The 16,032-nt window shown below is 41.2% G+C and overlaps 2 protein-coding genes across 2 annotated transcripts in view; one reads left to right on the top strand and one right to left on the bottom strand.

Moving 5' to 3' along the window:
* LOC122794087 overlaps nt 1-5,043 on the bottom strand; it is a 307,770-nt gene extending 302,727 nt beyond the window's left edge. Inside the window, exon 1 of the mRNA XM_044062229.1 lies at nt 4,485-5,043. Coding sequence (XP_043918164.1) covers nt 4,485-4,753 — 269 coding nt within the window. The 5' untranslated portion in view covers nt 4,754-5,043. The remainder of the gene's footprint in view (nt 1-4,484) is intronic.
* Nucleotides 5,044-5,148: 105 nt separating this feature from the next.
* MMAA (metabolism of cobalamin associated A) overlaps nt 5,149-16,032 on the top strand; it is a 1,182,217-nt gene continuing 1,171,333 nt past the window's right edge. Inside the window, exon 1 of the mRNA XM_044062228.1 lies at nt 5,149-5,299. The gene's annotated coding sequence lies outside the window, so the exon portion shown is untranslated. The remainder of the gene's footprint in view (nt 5,300-16,032) is intronic.

Here is a 16,032-nt window from a genome sequence, read left to right as displayed (position 1 = left end):
ACACCGTCCGGTCCCATAGATGCTGTGTTTTTTGCTTTGGAGAGGGCAGCTTTCACCTGTGCATCTTAGATGTCAGGGAGGTTACATTCAGTTGGGATAGGCGTTTGCTCCTTTGGGGGGGGAAGGTGGGGAGAAGTTTGCGCTGAATCTGTCTGCCAGGATGTTGGCTATGTCTGTAGGTTCAGTATATTTTGTACCATTATGCAACAATTCAGAAAATATGAGTTTCCGCCCATGTTTCTGACATAACTAAAGAAGGCCTTGTGATTATCTTTAGTGTCTAGGGCAATTTTTCTTTCGAAACTGGCCTTTGATGATTTTATGAGGGATCGAAGTTTCTTGCTAATACTGATCAGAGATGCCTTCCCTTTTGGGGATTTTGCTCTGTCATGTAGTAGCTTCCTCCTTCTTTTGTATAGCTTATTTATGGCCGGGGTCCACCAGACCGGTCTCCTGTTTTTAGAGGAGTGAGTCTTGGTTTTATTTGAGATAGCGCGATCCATGCATTCCTGCAGGTGCTCATAGAATGCATTTGTAAAGGATTCTGCGGATTGGGCTGTATTATCCTCTGGCCCAGGGGCTTTGAAGGATTCCACCTCAGTCTTGAGAAGTGCAAAGTTGGCTTTGGAGAAATTCTTTACAGTGATTTCCTTGGCTGGGGGTGGGGACGGGATATGGATGTCCAGGGAAATTTGTTTATGGTCTGATCTTACCAATGAGGGGTTTACCTCTGGTGTGGAACAGAGTCCCCATGTTGGTGATGACCAGCTCCTCTATGTCTCTTTTCATGTAGTCCAGGGAGGTACGTCTCAGGTCATTCACACCAGCATAGACAATGATGGAGTCATACTTGTACTTGCTTTGGAGTGACCTGAGTGCTTGCATTATTGTTCCCTCTTGTGGGAGTGGTGACGAGTTGTTCCATTGCGTTAGAGTTTATAAATTCAAGGGACCGTTGGGCGAGGGTGTTTGGGCTTCAGTAGTTTTCCCAGTCAATGTTTGGGTAGTTGAAGTCACCCAATAACATAGAGTTTGGAGAGACCTTCATATTCTCCAGTGTTCTCAGGAATGCCAAGTGGGGTTCCTGTAATAGGGAGGGTGTTCTGCAGCAGGCTACAAACTGAAAGGCAGTTTTGCCTGCTGTTAGTTGCACATGGATGGTTTCCGATGCTTCGTGCAGTGCCACTAACCTGGAGGTGTAGGTATCTTTGACGAATATAGATACTCCCCCTCCTTTTGTGCTTCGTTCCGAGTTTTGGGGCTGAAACGCATGGTATGAGTTATAACCTGGTAGTGCTAGGGTGCTCTCATAAGCCTTGAACCAGGTTTCTGTTACTGCACAGACATCGATTTTCTCCATACTGAGGAGAGTCTCGAGTGCGTGCATCTTGAGGTTTAGACTTCTGGCATTGAGTAGCATTATCTTTAGTTTTTTTATCTTTGGGTTGTCTATGGAGGTGGGTTTGTCCTTTGAGCCTTGCCTAAAAAAGGCACTATGGGGGTGGCAAGAGCCTTGGCCAGTATACAAAAGCCTAAGGGTGACAGGTGCAAGCCGTCCCTAGCGAAGCAACGTGGCTTGTCGAGCATGTCATCCCAGGCTGACAGACACTGGATCCCCTTTGAATGACACCAATACTTTAGCCAATTGTTGAAACTGATCATTTTGTCTTTATACTGGGGCATCATTCTTGGTGAGGGCAAGATGCTACTCAAGGTCAGGGACATACCAGCCTGGGCTACATGGTCAGAGAGCTCCTCTATGTCTCTTTTCATGTAGTCCAGGGAGGTACGTCTCAGGTCATTCACACCAGCATAGACAATGATGGAGTCATACTTGTACTTGCTTTGGAGTGACCTGAGTGCTTGCATTATGTGGCGGATCCTGGCACCCGACAGGCAGCTTACAGTGACCTTCTCCTTGTTCAGTCTGGTGAGTGGGACGTCAGTGTGCCGGACAATAGAGTCCGCTATAACAAGTGTATTTGGTGTGTTGTTTGGCCTTATGGGCTGTGACTGTGAGGCACACTGATTTTGTGAGATATGTGATTTGTAGGTATTGTTGAGGGGTGGCTGTTGCTTGGATATCTGCTTAGGAGGTCTTTGCTGTTTAGGCAGATTTTTATTTAGAGTCTCCGAGTATGTTTTTGTGTGTTTATGTGTTGGGTATGCAGATGCAATAGGGCTGTGTGAGACTGGATTTGTGGTGTGGGTGGTTACCTTTTCCTCCTGACTGACTGTGCCAGTCTTGGGTTGAGAGAGCTCTGCCTCCAGTTTGGCTGTGTAACTGCATCTCTCACATGTATTAGAGTTTGTTGGAAGGAGGTGAGGGTTGTCTGTGTACATAAGGCAATTGCAACATTGCCTCAAAATTCCCAGATTCACCAGCTGGACTGGAGAGTAACCTTGAAATTGACCCTTGGACATACCAGATTAGTATAGGGAACTGTTTTTTTTTACTGATCAGATTAGGGAAGGGAACTGATTTTTCACTTGATCAGGAAGGACCAATCGGGAGTCTAATACTTATGAGAGGTCAAGGAGGGTGTAGTGCTTTAGTTAATTAGTGTTTCCTTATAAGAGCTGAGCAAGTGCAGGGCTTTAGAAAGAGAATAGAGTGATTACTTTGAGAGTTTGAACAGTTCTAAGGGGAAAAGTGAAGAGCAGACTTTGTGGAGCCTGGAATAGTTTAAACCTGTTTAGGCGGTGCTGCCCGACGCTGCTCAGTGCGCAAAACCGAGCAAAAAGAGAGTTGTAGGGTTTTAAGAGAGAGAGATCAAGGAGTTTAGAATTGACCCAAAATGGCCAATAAAACTACAGCTTCTAGGTAGTAACCACTCCTCCAGGGACAGGCAGGCTATTCAGTGTTAACCACTCCCACTGGTCAACACAGAGACCATCACAGCATGAGTTATTATTTAAGTGTGTGGTGCATTTATATGTGCAAGCATGTGGGGGGGGATCATACTATTAGATAATGGGGAAACTGTATACTGATACCCAACAGGGTGTTAATGTACAGATATTGCTTGGTAAAAAAATAAGCATATTAAGCTGATGTGAAGCAAAGACTGAAAGAAGCAAAGGGATTCCATCTTTTTTTTTTACACTCACTAAATGTAGCTTTGCTATTCAATGAACATGAACATTTTAAAAAAAGGAAAGAAAGAGAAAACTAAAAAAAAAAAAAACTCAACTAGCAAAAGTAACTACAGGAACAGTTACGAGGAAATGCAGTTTTACTTTCCCTTTGCCCGCATTTAGCCAGGTGGGAAAATATAGCAAAAATAAAGCAAGTGTGTGGGTGTGTGTGAAGACTGAGAACTCACACAGATAAATGAAAAGACAGAGAGAGAGAGAGAGAGAGAAAGAGAAACATTTGGGCATGCCTTGCAACTTCTTTGCTTAAAAATTCTGAGAAAAAAATAAACTCAAGGGCAATTTTATATATAGAGCAAAATACTTTCCAACAATATGCACTGTCTGAACAACAGGAAACATGAAACTATAATGTCTGTTTTTTGGACTGAATGAGTGATTTGTAATGCCAGAAAAAACAATTTTGAGTGACAGCGCAAACATATGAGGTAAAATCAGGGACAGCTCAGAGAAGTGGGGGGTGTTGCAATGCCTTGTATGGATTTTTCATTCATTTGATCACGAGACAACTGAGGTGTATTCTGAAAAGAAAGTGTCTATGATTGGTGTGTGTGTGTTCCTCCAGCAAAGACTGCATGCACTACATCAATTTTGAAACATTAGGGAAAGGAACTATTTTACATCAAAAATATTAAAATAAATGTACTTACTGATAAAAAATATGAACACTTTATCAAATAGTTCATTATCTAAGCACAGTAATGCCCCCAGGGTGAACATTGGGGAAATAACAGACTGACCATGGATGGATGTTTTTTCCCCACTGGCACCCACCCTGTCAGGCATTATTGCTTAGGCAGCACGTTCATCATGTTGAAGCTTAAAAATTGTATGTTCCCATGTCCACATTATTCCACATTGAGGAGTTTTGACACACATTCATTGTTATTTTTAACAAATACCCATGATAAAATTGAATAATACTAAATCGTTTTAATTCATCAAAATAAGTCTTAAGTGCGAAGAAATTAATAACCATATTGCGGGCTTATTTGCTCCATTGTTTCACTTTGTGAGAAGTAATGCTCCACATTTTGGAAACTGAAGGTTGACAATGAGTAGCACCACCGTGAAACAAACGTAATAACCTGCCCATGGGAAACCATAACAACTGAAACAAATATTACCTTTACCGACCTGCAACCACAGGACAGCAAAAAATGTGACAGGGAGACCCTCCAGAGCCCAGATCAGTTGACTAGTGACTACTCTTTTACAAATTAAAACAGTCTGCTTTGTAACTGGCAAATACATCATGTTCTGGAGCAGGACGATTACAAACAACTATTTATATTTTAGCTGGTCAGCTTATGGCTCAGTGTCCTTACTCTAGAGGATGCGGCTTGTTCTTCCTAGTGGGAGACGATGGTCGGACTCGGCTCCGTGATGGCTCATCTAGTATTTTACTGCTGTGTTGGCCCTGGTAAGTGGTAGCACTTCCCATGTTCTTTTGGAGCTCCTGTTCCCAAAGACCTCTAGCGGCATTTTTAATCCCATCCACGTCGTTTATGACCCATCCATTCAGCGCACCCACATCTGCTGAGCCCTGTACTTTCTCGCTCAAAGACTGCCTAGAAAGCCGTTGATGGCTGCTCATGGTGGCTAACGCTGCCAAGTAATCGAGCTAACTTTTGGTGGAGCTCTTACGTAGGAGCTGTCGGGTACTTCAGAGCAAAACTAAATGCCAGTTTGCGATGCACACGTTATTCTTAAAAGCTGTCGTGAAAACAGTTTGTTGATCGTGTTTGCTAGGCAACGGGGTCAGCGGTTACTTAGAAAATTAGTTCTGATGAGGTCCTGCAAATACACCCCATTATCATGGATCGAAAGCAGGGGCTGTCCGTGCTATTGGACTGCCGGACTGCAGCCCCCTCAGAACAAAAAAATAAATAAAAAAAAGTTTTTTAAATTTTCGCGGACTTCGCGCATGCGCAGTAGTCCCGACTACTGCGCGTCTATGCGCATGCTCCAGGCAGTCCGGCAGTCCCCATAGAGAAACTCATGGAGACGTCTGCGCTGGGAGGATGTATCGAGGTCTGACTGCAACAGCAGCAGTCAAGAACAGTCTCGTCGGGAGGTTTGATTTCAGGGATCTCGCGAGTCTTCGGAGTATTGGAAGCTGAATATTATGGAGAATGGACAGGTAAGTGTATGGTGCCTTTTACTTTTACAATGTATGCGTTTTACTTACTTTGTGTGTGCATGGTGCTTGTTTTATACGTTTTGTGTGTGTATGGTGCTTGTTTTAAACTTTGTGTGTGTATGTTAGGGTTGCCACCTTTTCAAATGGCCAAAGTGGGACATTTTCGGGACAAACATCAGATTTTACAGGCTGACACATACCCATGGTCAGTACAAAGGATATAACTTAACTTTTTTGCCTAAATAAAAGCTTATTCTTGCAGCATTTTAGTTGCTTATTCTGTTTATTATAACATTTGGGTATTTTAGATACAGAATAATTGTTTTATGCAACTATTACATAAAATATAGGACATAATTATGTCCAACAATCTCAGGACATTTGTCATTTGTAATATTTTTTGTCAGGACACAATTGCCCAAAGAGGGACTGTCCCTCACAAAGTGGGACAGGTGGTAACCCTAGTGTGTGTATGGTGCTTGTTTTAAACTTTGTGTGTGTATGGTGCTTGTTTTAAACTTTGTGTGTGTATGGTGCTTGCTGCTTTTATTATGTGGTGGCAAAAGACCCAACGGTAGACACAGCATTCCATCCAAGCAAAGGATGTCGCATACAGTACTTGTTATGTTTGAGTGTTATCCAACAGATATGACCCAAGGTTACAGGAGTAACGCAGTCATTAAAAAGCCTGAATAAAACAAAGAACTATCCCTGAACCTTCTTTAGCTAGTACTTTAACATTATTAGCATTAAATAGCTCCTGTTTCTGTGATTAAACAACCATAAATTTAAAAAATAGTCATACATGTTAGAGTAGTACATAGACCTTACCAGCTCCACCATTGCAGCCTTTTTGACTATATATAATTTTCTTTTTTTTTTTTTTTTTTTTTTTTTTTTTTTTTTTTTTTTTTTTTAGGAAGATGAGACCCGTAGCTTAATTAATTAAAAAAGAGGCTCAGACATTAATTTTAGGTTTGATGTATGTCAGTTGACATGCAACAAGAGAAGGACTGGGTTATTTGTGCTAACTTAACATAAACACAAGGAAAAAATATATAACTATAACAAATTGCACCACTTAATGTAGTACAATCCTACTTAATGTAGTACAATCCTACATTAAAGTGGTATTTCCTGAGAAAGGCACCAATGTTTTGACTGTTACAAAACATTCTCAAAAGGACCAATTCTGTATAAATATTTAAATGCACGACTATTTATTTTTTCTATACTCTTTTTAACTATTTATTGATCAAGATTTAAGCCTGTGCTCTGATAAAGAGAATTATCTTGAAGTCCTGGTTATCTTGCCTAATGCAGGTTTCTGAAATAGTCACTTAGACAGAGGTCTGAGGTTGTTCTTCAAAATAATTTCTTGTGCCTGATATGTTTACCTGATTAACAAGCAATTAAAATAAAATAAATGAATGCATTCACATAAACACTGTACAAATCTGTTTTTCAGATGTACAGACAGCACAGTAGTACAGTGTATGGTATTGCTTGATATTGTTGCCTGAAGTGATTGATTCCTTAGTTTGGTTCACAACTTGGATGCCTTGTGTGTGACATCTGTGTATCTTTCATATGTGCAAATGAGTTTTTGTTATTCTCTCAGCCTTGAGCTTTAAGTACTGGAAAAAATAATTTTCATAAGATGTTTGCTAACTAGATGGTCTTATTAAATGATCTTATTAAATGAAAGTTTTGTACAGTCTGTTTTTTAAAGTTATCTTTACATATACCAAAAATGTTTTACAGAAGAAACTGGAGAATTTGCACATTTTTTTTCTGTTTAACACTGACAGAAAATCAATTCACTGTTAGTTGTGATGTAAAATGAAAGCCTACTATAAAATGGACACTAACTGGAGTTATACTGCAGTGTGTGTATGGTACTTGCTGCTGTGTGTGTGTGTGTGAAAATGCCCCAGGTGCTCATGGTGGTGTGGTAGGGAATACCTCAGACTTGAACCCTGTACCCTGTATGCAGGTGTTAAAGACGAGTTCCCTACCCACCACCATTTGTAAAAAATTGCAGATTTTTGCCTCATATTTGATCTGATCTGTTCCTCATAATATCTGTGGTTTGTAAATGTTGCAATGCTTGATATTTGATGGTGTAGTAGTAGCATTGTTGCCTCACAGCTGCAGGTTCTCAGGTTTGATTCTTGGCTGGGGTTCCTTCTTTGTGGGGTCCGTATCTTCTCCCTGTGTTTGTGTGGGTTTGCTTTTGTGTCCTCCCATGTTACAAAGACATGTCTGCATTATTTCTTCCTGGGCCTATGCTGAAAATTGTATTTTTGTTCCAAGTCAGACTGTCCTGATTAACAAATGTTAAATAAAATTGACAGGCATTTGAATTTCAGACTTCAGGTTTCTGAATGTTTAATTCCTTGCATATTTGATGGTGCAGTGGTAGTATTATTGCCTCACAGCTATAGGTTTTCTGGTTTGATTCTTGGTTGGGGTGGCTTCTGTGTGGAGTCTGCATCTCCTCCCTGTGTTTGTGTGGATTTGCTCTGGTGCCCTGTCATTTTACAAAGACGTGTCTGCAGTATTAATCCCTGCGTCTCTGCTGAAAATTGTTTTTGTTCTGTCAGCAGTAAAATTGACCGGCATTTGAATTTCAAACTTCATGTTCTTCAGAATACATAGTAGCACAACCTATTTTTCTAGCAATTTTCTAAGTTTATAAGATGAATATTTTAAATTTCTCCCTATTTTTGGGACTGTATTCCCCCATTATTGGCTTCGTCCAGGTTTTTGTGCTAAGGTTGACAGCTATGGCAAGAACTGAATTCACTGAATATGTTTGAGGGCTGTATTCCCTCATTACTGGGTTTGTCCAGGTGTTTTGTAGTAAGAGGTTGACAGCTATTGTGAGAACTGAATTCACTAAATGATAGCCATTTAAGTTTCAGTCTTCCTCTCTTTTACAAAGCAGCTGATGTGGCGTAGTAGTATGTTACTCTGTTTTTTGCTCAGGGACCTTGGCAGTAAAATGTACGGTGGCAACACAACATTTTATTCTAGCAACTTTCCAAGATTATACAAGCAGTGTTTAATGTGTTCTTGGTTTTTGGGCTTTTGACCCCCCCCCCAATACATTTTGGCTTTTTCCAGTTTTCTTGAGCTGCGAAGTTGAGATGCAGTTGAGTATTGAGTAGATTTTACAAGGAGCTGAGAACTGCAGGGGAATAGAAGTTTAGTGCTTTGCCTAGTTAATACTATAGCACAACAGGTTGTGTACTTGCTTTTGATGCAGAAGGCTGTGGGTTCTACTCCCACAAGGGGTGGATGCTGCCGTACTGAGAATGTTCTCCTTGGTGAAGATACTATGAGTCTGTTATCAGTTTGCCATGTAATATAGGCAATTTATTCCCGAGGGGCAACAGACACTTTATTTTTCGATGAAACCATGAAATATAAATGTGATTGCTAGCAGCAACCGCTTCAGTAGTTACAGATTTCTTTAATGTGGAATTATTTAGATGTCTTACTTTAGAGATTGTGCATATTTACTGATAATGGACTGTAGAATTGTGCATATTTACTGATAAAGGTGGACTGTAGAATTGTGCATATTTACTAAAAATGGTGGACTGTAGAATTGTGTATATTTACTAATAATGGTGGACTGTGGAAGTCTGAGTAGACTTTTTTATGATAAATGTTCTCAACTGGGCAGTTTTGCCATTATGGGTGCATATGGTTTGTTTCATTGCTTACTGGAAAAATGTTCAAAACAAATTTAAAACACCCTCTAACAAGTGTACTGTATTATACAAGGAATATAATTTTAGTACAATGAGGAAGGTGTATCAAAGAGCACATGTATGTTTCATATGCAAGGGGCCTATGATTTGAAAACAGCCCAAAATTAATCTTTATCTGCCACTGGCAAAATGTATTTTCTTTGAATGTGGGTTTCAATGCTGTTTCAATGAATGTGAGTTTCAAGGGCAGAGAAGTTTTAATGCTAAGTTTTCATTGTGAGACTGCATTGCTTTGTTTAACAGATGACTTGGTGTTTGTGCTGTAAAATACAAAATAAAACTTTCAAATGAAGTCCAACTCATCATAGAAGTAAAGCAGTATGCACATTAGTGTTTATGGTAAATGGAGTGAAATAGCCAAGTAATGGTTCATTGGAATGGCTGCAGAGGCTCCATTCAACCATTATTTTGTCAGGGGGGAAGGGCAGCAAACTCAGACAGGCCCAGCTGAACTATACCTCCCAACTGTCCAGATTTTCAAAGAATGAATAGATTTTTGCTTCTTATTTTTGGTGTGTTCTTCATAAAATTTGTAGTTTTCTGGCAAATCCTTTAGGAATTAAGTCACTAAATAATAAGTTTCAGACTTCATAACCTTCAGAAAAATGCATGTTAAAGTAAGAGCTGTTCTATCAACTGTCTCAATTTATACAAGAGCAATTTTTAGTACTGTTTATATGTGCCCCCAATATATTTGGCCTTGTTCAGATTTACTGCATTAACAGGTTGAGAGGTACATGCAAATACATTGCTTTATAGAATTAGGCATAGCCAACCTCTCAACTGTCCCCAATTTTTGGCTCAATGTTGCTCTTCCCCCTAATAATCCCTCCGCAAAATAGCAATTTTGGAAGAAAACATGGAGGGTTTACAATTAAGAAAGCACTGTAATAATCAAAGTTATAGATGACTTGAAATGCATGTAAATTGTTTTATTTTGTCAGCTGCTCAAGGTAGCAGTACTAATATTAAGGTGTCCCTTCTTTGACAGGTAGCAGCTGTATTGTGGGTCTATTTTATATTTTTGCATCACATTTTTGGTCCATTTTTCATAAAGTTGTGTTTTTTGGCAAGTTAGTGACAAATCACTAAAGACTGAAGTTAGAAAATGACAGACATTTGAGTTTCAGATTTTGTACCCTTCAGGTTGCAAGACCTATTCTGTTATCTTTCTAAGTTTATTAGAGCAATATTTAAAAATTGTCCTTATTTTTGGGCCTTTGTCCCACTTCTGTGTATGGCTTTGTCCATATTTTTTGCTCTTGAGGTTGAGAGGTATGACAAATGTCAGGGCCATCACAGTCAGCCAGAGAGATTTCAAATTGTGACATGCTTGTTGCACCCCACTCCCCCATGTAGTGACTCTGGATGTGTCCAAGCAAGGCAAGGAGTAGTTGTATCTACCTTGGATGGGGAGGACACACTGCATAAGTACTACAGTGGCTTTTCATCTGTCCTTGATTTTGCAGAATGGTCTGGTTTCTGTCATATTTTTGTACTGTTGATTTATGCTCATTATTCAGATTTATGCTTATTACTCAAAGTGCCTGTTGCTCTGTGTTTAAGTAGCAATGCTTTAATGACCATAAGGTAAGCTTGTCTGAGTTCGTAAGATGCAAGTAAGCTTTAATAAGCATACTGTTAGAATTGCCAACATTGAAAGCCTTTCTGTTGTTGCCATGCAGAGAATACTTGACTAGATAATGTATAAGCCTTTGGTATTAAAGGACAGGATTCCATTATTTTAAAAAGCTCATTACACTTGTTGGAGGCTTCCAGTCATCTCTACAGACTTTACCTGTAGACTAAACAGAATGCCAATCATGTGTGGTCCATAACATGTACAGTAATCCTTTAAGCAATGTATGTTGAGCTTGTTTCTTGTTTGCTTTTCATTTTTTACTTTTATCACGTTTTCCCCATGAAACAAGTTGTCAGGCAGCAGGTCTTTTTTGGATAAGAAACATTTTTACAAGTGGGGGCATCACATAGATTTCTACTTTCAGCATGTTACTTGGTACTTTAATAAAGCTGAATATATTATAATTAGAACTGCAGTGCAAGGAGAAGTGGTTTGAGTTGAGTGCTTCTGGTTTTTCTTATACTTGATTTTGACTGGCATTCCAGTAATGTATTTAAAAAGTAATTTATTTTTTCATGCCTCACAACCTTTTGTTTCCATCTAGATATTAAGTAAGCTGTCATGCAGCCAATGCATTGAAATATTTTTATTCTTCTACACTTATTTTTGTCTTGATTGGACTTTCATAATGATGGTTTGCCACCCAGGGCAGCGTATTTAATTAAAGTTATTTTTTTGTGGTTTTGTGCATAGCTCCTCCCCTTTCTGGTTGACCACACCCCCCTTGACCCCACCCATTCAGCTGTCTCCTGCAGCCCCCCTGTGATTTGAAGTCACCAGCCGCCACTGTTTTACAGTAAATTCAGAAAACTCAGCCAGGGCACCAAAAATGTCTCTGCTTTTGCTTCTGTTACCACTTCATTTACTGTGAGTTCAACCATTTTATTTTTACCATTTATAAAAGAGGTCCCTGTTCACCCGCGGTGGTGGTGCTGCGGTAGCGTTGTCACCTCACAGTAAGACACTGTCGGGTTCGATTCTCAGCTAGAGCGTCTTCTGCGTGGAGACATGCATAAATGGGTGTACCTTCGTTGAAGGTTGTGCATCAGGCCTGGCAAGCCGGTACGTAAAAATCAACTGCCAATCATTAGCGGACCGGAGTTCTGCTGTGGCGACCCCTAACCGGGAAAAAGCCGAAAGACACAAACAAGAGGTCCCCATTATTATTTTGTTGAACTGATGCAGCTAAAGGCAGCATAGTGAAAACGACACTCTCAGACGTGGAAGCAGAGCTGTCTGTCATAGCCATTGTGAGTAAGCTGTTGAAAAAAATGCCTGTTATGGAGGAATAAGAAAAAGTATAGTCTGAAGTGTTTCAGAGTCCTTTGAAGAAGTATTTCCCTTGGGGGAGAAGTTCGGAGCATGTACATGAATCAATCTGTTTAAAACTGTAACTGCACAGTGCTTTTTCAGAGATGAGATAGAAACAACAGTATTAGTATTTAAGTGCTATTCAAGTAATTTTGACTAGAGTAAAATGTCACACAAATTGACTGTTTATACACAGGATTAGGAAGTGTCTACTGAAAGGAGTATGCAGGGTAATCATGTAAATCAGGACTTCTGGTCATTTGTGAATATGATGTGCAGTGCATAGAGGTTTTTGCAGTACAAGAAAGTCTTAGTTTCATAGTTTGGTACTAGGCTATCTGCCCTGGGGCATTTATAAGTTTAGCCATAGTGATGTGGCTTTCGCCACCCCATGTAATGGTACAGAAGTGTACAGAATAGATTTAGAATACTGTGCCTCTGTCTAGTAGTGACACAGTGAAGACCCCCTTACATAATAGAATTAGTTTACTTTGCCACTGTCTAGTAGTGACACAGATGACCCCTGGGGTAAACCTACGATCTCCCATCCACTCGTCAAGATTTCTCTTGAAGAGAGTCAGTGAGGGGCTCTGCCTAACATGAATTGGGATTCTGTTGGGAAGCCTCTGAGTTATGAATCTGTCCCTCCAGCATGTCCTATTCATATTTCTGCTGAGGTTCAAATCTTTAGCACTCGTGATTCTGATGGATTTGGATTTTTTGAGGTGGAGTATGTCGGTCCATCAATTCCTGATTGGACATGGCCTTGTACATCAGGCACAGATCACTTTTGAGTAGGCGGTATGCTACTGAATACAGTTGGAGTTTCTTTAGTCTGGCAGCATATGACATATGTTGGAGACCCTTGATCCTCTTGGTGAGGTACTTTTGGGGTCTCTCTAGCTGTTGCAAGTGCCGGGTGAGGTACATACCAAATGGGGCATTGTACTCAATCATGGGCCTGATAAGGGAGGAGTACAGGGGAACAATGACCTCCTTTGATCTGGATGTGAATCCCTTCATGATAAGGTGGGCAAGGTAGAAAGTCTTTCATTTGACACCCACGTTGCCAAAGTGGTTAGAGAGGTCATTATCGACTTGGGTCCCCAGGTCTCTGATTACTTTTTCCATACTCAGTGGATTACCGCCTATGTGATAATTTGTGGGCACTTTGTTTTTCCCAAAGGGGATGACTATACATTTTTTGGCATTTAGTTTAAGGCCGTGACTCCGGCACCAGTTGTCCGTTTCAGTGAGGCCTTTCTGTAGGATGTATGTGTCAGCTGGTGTATCGACTATGGCGCCTAGTTTGCAGTCATCTGCGAACTTTGTCAGCCACAACCCTCCCATGTTTGCTTTCACATCTGAGAAATAAATACCGAACAAGAGGGGTCCCAGGACAGAGCCCTGTGGGACACCACTTGTCACTGGCTTTGAGTCTAACATGGCTCCAGTGATTTTGACTTTATGGGTTCTATCCTTTAGCCAGTTTGCCACCCATCTTGTGACATATGGATTTACATTTAAGCTGTTGAGCTTGTCTATGATGCCAGAGTGGGGTATTGTGTCGAATGCTTTAGCCAAGTCCAGGTAGGCTGTATGGACTGCTTTGCCCTCGTCAATGGCTCTAGTGACTGTTTCGAAAAAGTCAACCAGGTTTAAAAGGCAGGATCTGCCTTTTACAAAGCCGAACTGGGTGGGATCAAGTGTCTGTAAGTTCCCAATGTCTCTGTTTTAGTTCCATAAAGATTCTTTCCATAGCTTTGCAGACCAGGCTGGTTAAGCTTATAGGGCGGTAGTTACCAGGGTCAGTAGAGCTGCCTCCTTTGTGGAGTGGACTACTGTTGCTGTATGCCAGTTTTCAGGTACATATCCTGTAGTAAGGCTAAGGTTAAATAGCATTTTTATGTGCGGGTTTAGCTCCTCTTGGAGTTCACGTAGCACGCAACCCGGGATACCGTCGGGTCCCATTGATGCTGTGTTTTTAGCTTTGCTGAGGGCGGTTCTCACCTGGACATCTGAGATGACGGGGAGGTTACATTCAGCTGGGATAAGTATTTCTTCTTTTGGGGGTGAGGGAGGGGAGAAATTTGCACTGAACCTGTCTGCCAGAATGTTGGCAATATCTGTGGGTTCAGTGTATTTTTTGTCATTGTGAACTAACTCTGAACATATCTGAGGGTTTCCGCCCAGGTTTCTAACATAGCTGAAGAAGGCCTTATGGTTATCTTTAGTGTTCATAGCGATTTTTCTCTCAAAGTTGGCCTTGGATGTTTGTATGAGAGAACGTAGCTTTCTACTAGTGCTGATCAGAGATGCCTTCTCTCTATGGGATTTTGCTCTGTCGTGCAGTAGCTTCCTTCTTTTGTTACACAATTTGTTTATGGCTGGGGTCCACCAAACAGGACGCCTGCCCTTGGTGGAGAGGGTCTTGGTTTTATTTGGGATTGCATGATCCATGCATTCTTGGAGATGTCTGTAGAAAGCATTTGTGAAGGATTCTGCATTGTGGGATGTGGTTTCCACTGTCCCAGTGGGCTTAAAGGATACCATCTCAGTTTTAAGAAGTGTAAAGTCGGCTTTTGAGAAGTTTTTCACTGTAGTCTTTTGTGTTGGGGGTGGAGGTGGTATATGTATATCCAGGGTGATTAGTTTGTGGTCAGATCTCACTAGTGAAGGGTATACTTCTGGTGTGGAGCACTTAGTCCCCATGTTTGTGATGATCAGGTCTAGTATATTATCTCCCCTTGTGGGAGAGGTGACTAGCTGTTCCATTGTGTTTGGATTTATGAATTCCATGAACCTTTGGGCTAGGGTGTTTGGGCTGGAATAATGAACCCAGTCTATGTTAGGGTATTTGAAGTCTCCCAATATGATGGTGTTTGGTGAGACATTCATATCCTCCAATGTCTTCAGGAAGGCTGAGTGGGGTTTCTGAGATTGGGAGGGTGGTCTGTAACATGCTACCAGTTGTATAGCAGTTTTGCCTACAGTTAGTTGCACCTGGATGGTCTCTGCTTCATGTGTTGCCACTAACCTGGAGGTGTGGGTGTCCTTGATGAATGTGGACACTCCCCCTCCCTTTTTGGTTTGGCCTGGGTTTTGGGGCCGAAAAGCATGATACGAGGTATAGCCTGGTAGCGCTGGGGTGCTCTCAGGAGCCTTGAACCAGGTTTCAGTTACTGCACAGACATCGATGTCCTCCATACTGAGGAGTGCTTCGAGAGCCTGCATCGTGAGATTTACACTTCTGGCGTTGAGCAGCATTACCCTTAATTTTTTTCCATTTTTGTTTTCTAAGGAGGTGGGTTTGTCTTTTGAGCCTTGCCTAAAAAAGGCACTATGGGGGAGGCAAGAGCCTTAGCCAATATCCGGAAGCCCAGTGGTGACAGATGCAAGCCATCCCTTGCGAAGCAACGTGGCTTGTCCAGCATGTCATCCCAAGTAGACAGACTTTGGATCCCCCTAGAATGACACCAGTATTAAAGCTGGTCATCTTGTCTTTGTATTGTGGCATCATTCTTGATGAGGGCAAGATGCTGGTCAGGGTCATACCAACCTGGGCTACATAATCAGAGCTCCTCTATGTCTCTTTTCATGTAGTCCAGGGAGGTACGTCTCGGGTCATTCATGCCGGCATGGACAATGACTGAGTCATAGTTGTACTTGCTTTGGAGTGACCTGAGTGCGTGTGTTATTGGGCGGATCCTAGCTCCCGATAAGCAGCTCACCATTACCCTCTCCTTGTTCAGCCTGGTAAGCGGAACGTCAGTGTGTCTGACTATAGAGTCACCTATTACTAGTGTATCAGGCATGGTGTTTGGCCTTAAGGGCTGTAATTGTTTGACACACTGATTTTATTGAAGTATGTGATGCATGTGTTATGTTTTGAGGTGGTGGATTTTTGGGTGTCTGCTTTGGGAGCCTCTGTTGTTTTGGTAAGTTTTTTGTTAGAGCCTCCGAGTATGTCTCTGTGTTTTTTTTGTGTTTGGTTTGCT

Source organism: Protopterus annectens, chromosome 2.part1, assembly GCF_019279795.1.
Source record: "Protopterus annectens isolate FY-2018-M chromosome 2.part1, PAN1.0, whole genome shotgun sequence".
Taxonomy (NCBI): domain Eukaryota; kingdom Metazoa; phylum Chordata; order Ceratodontiformes; family Protopteridae; genus Protopterus; species Protopterus annectens.
This window is presented reverse-complemented; position numbering and strand designations above follow the sequence as displayed.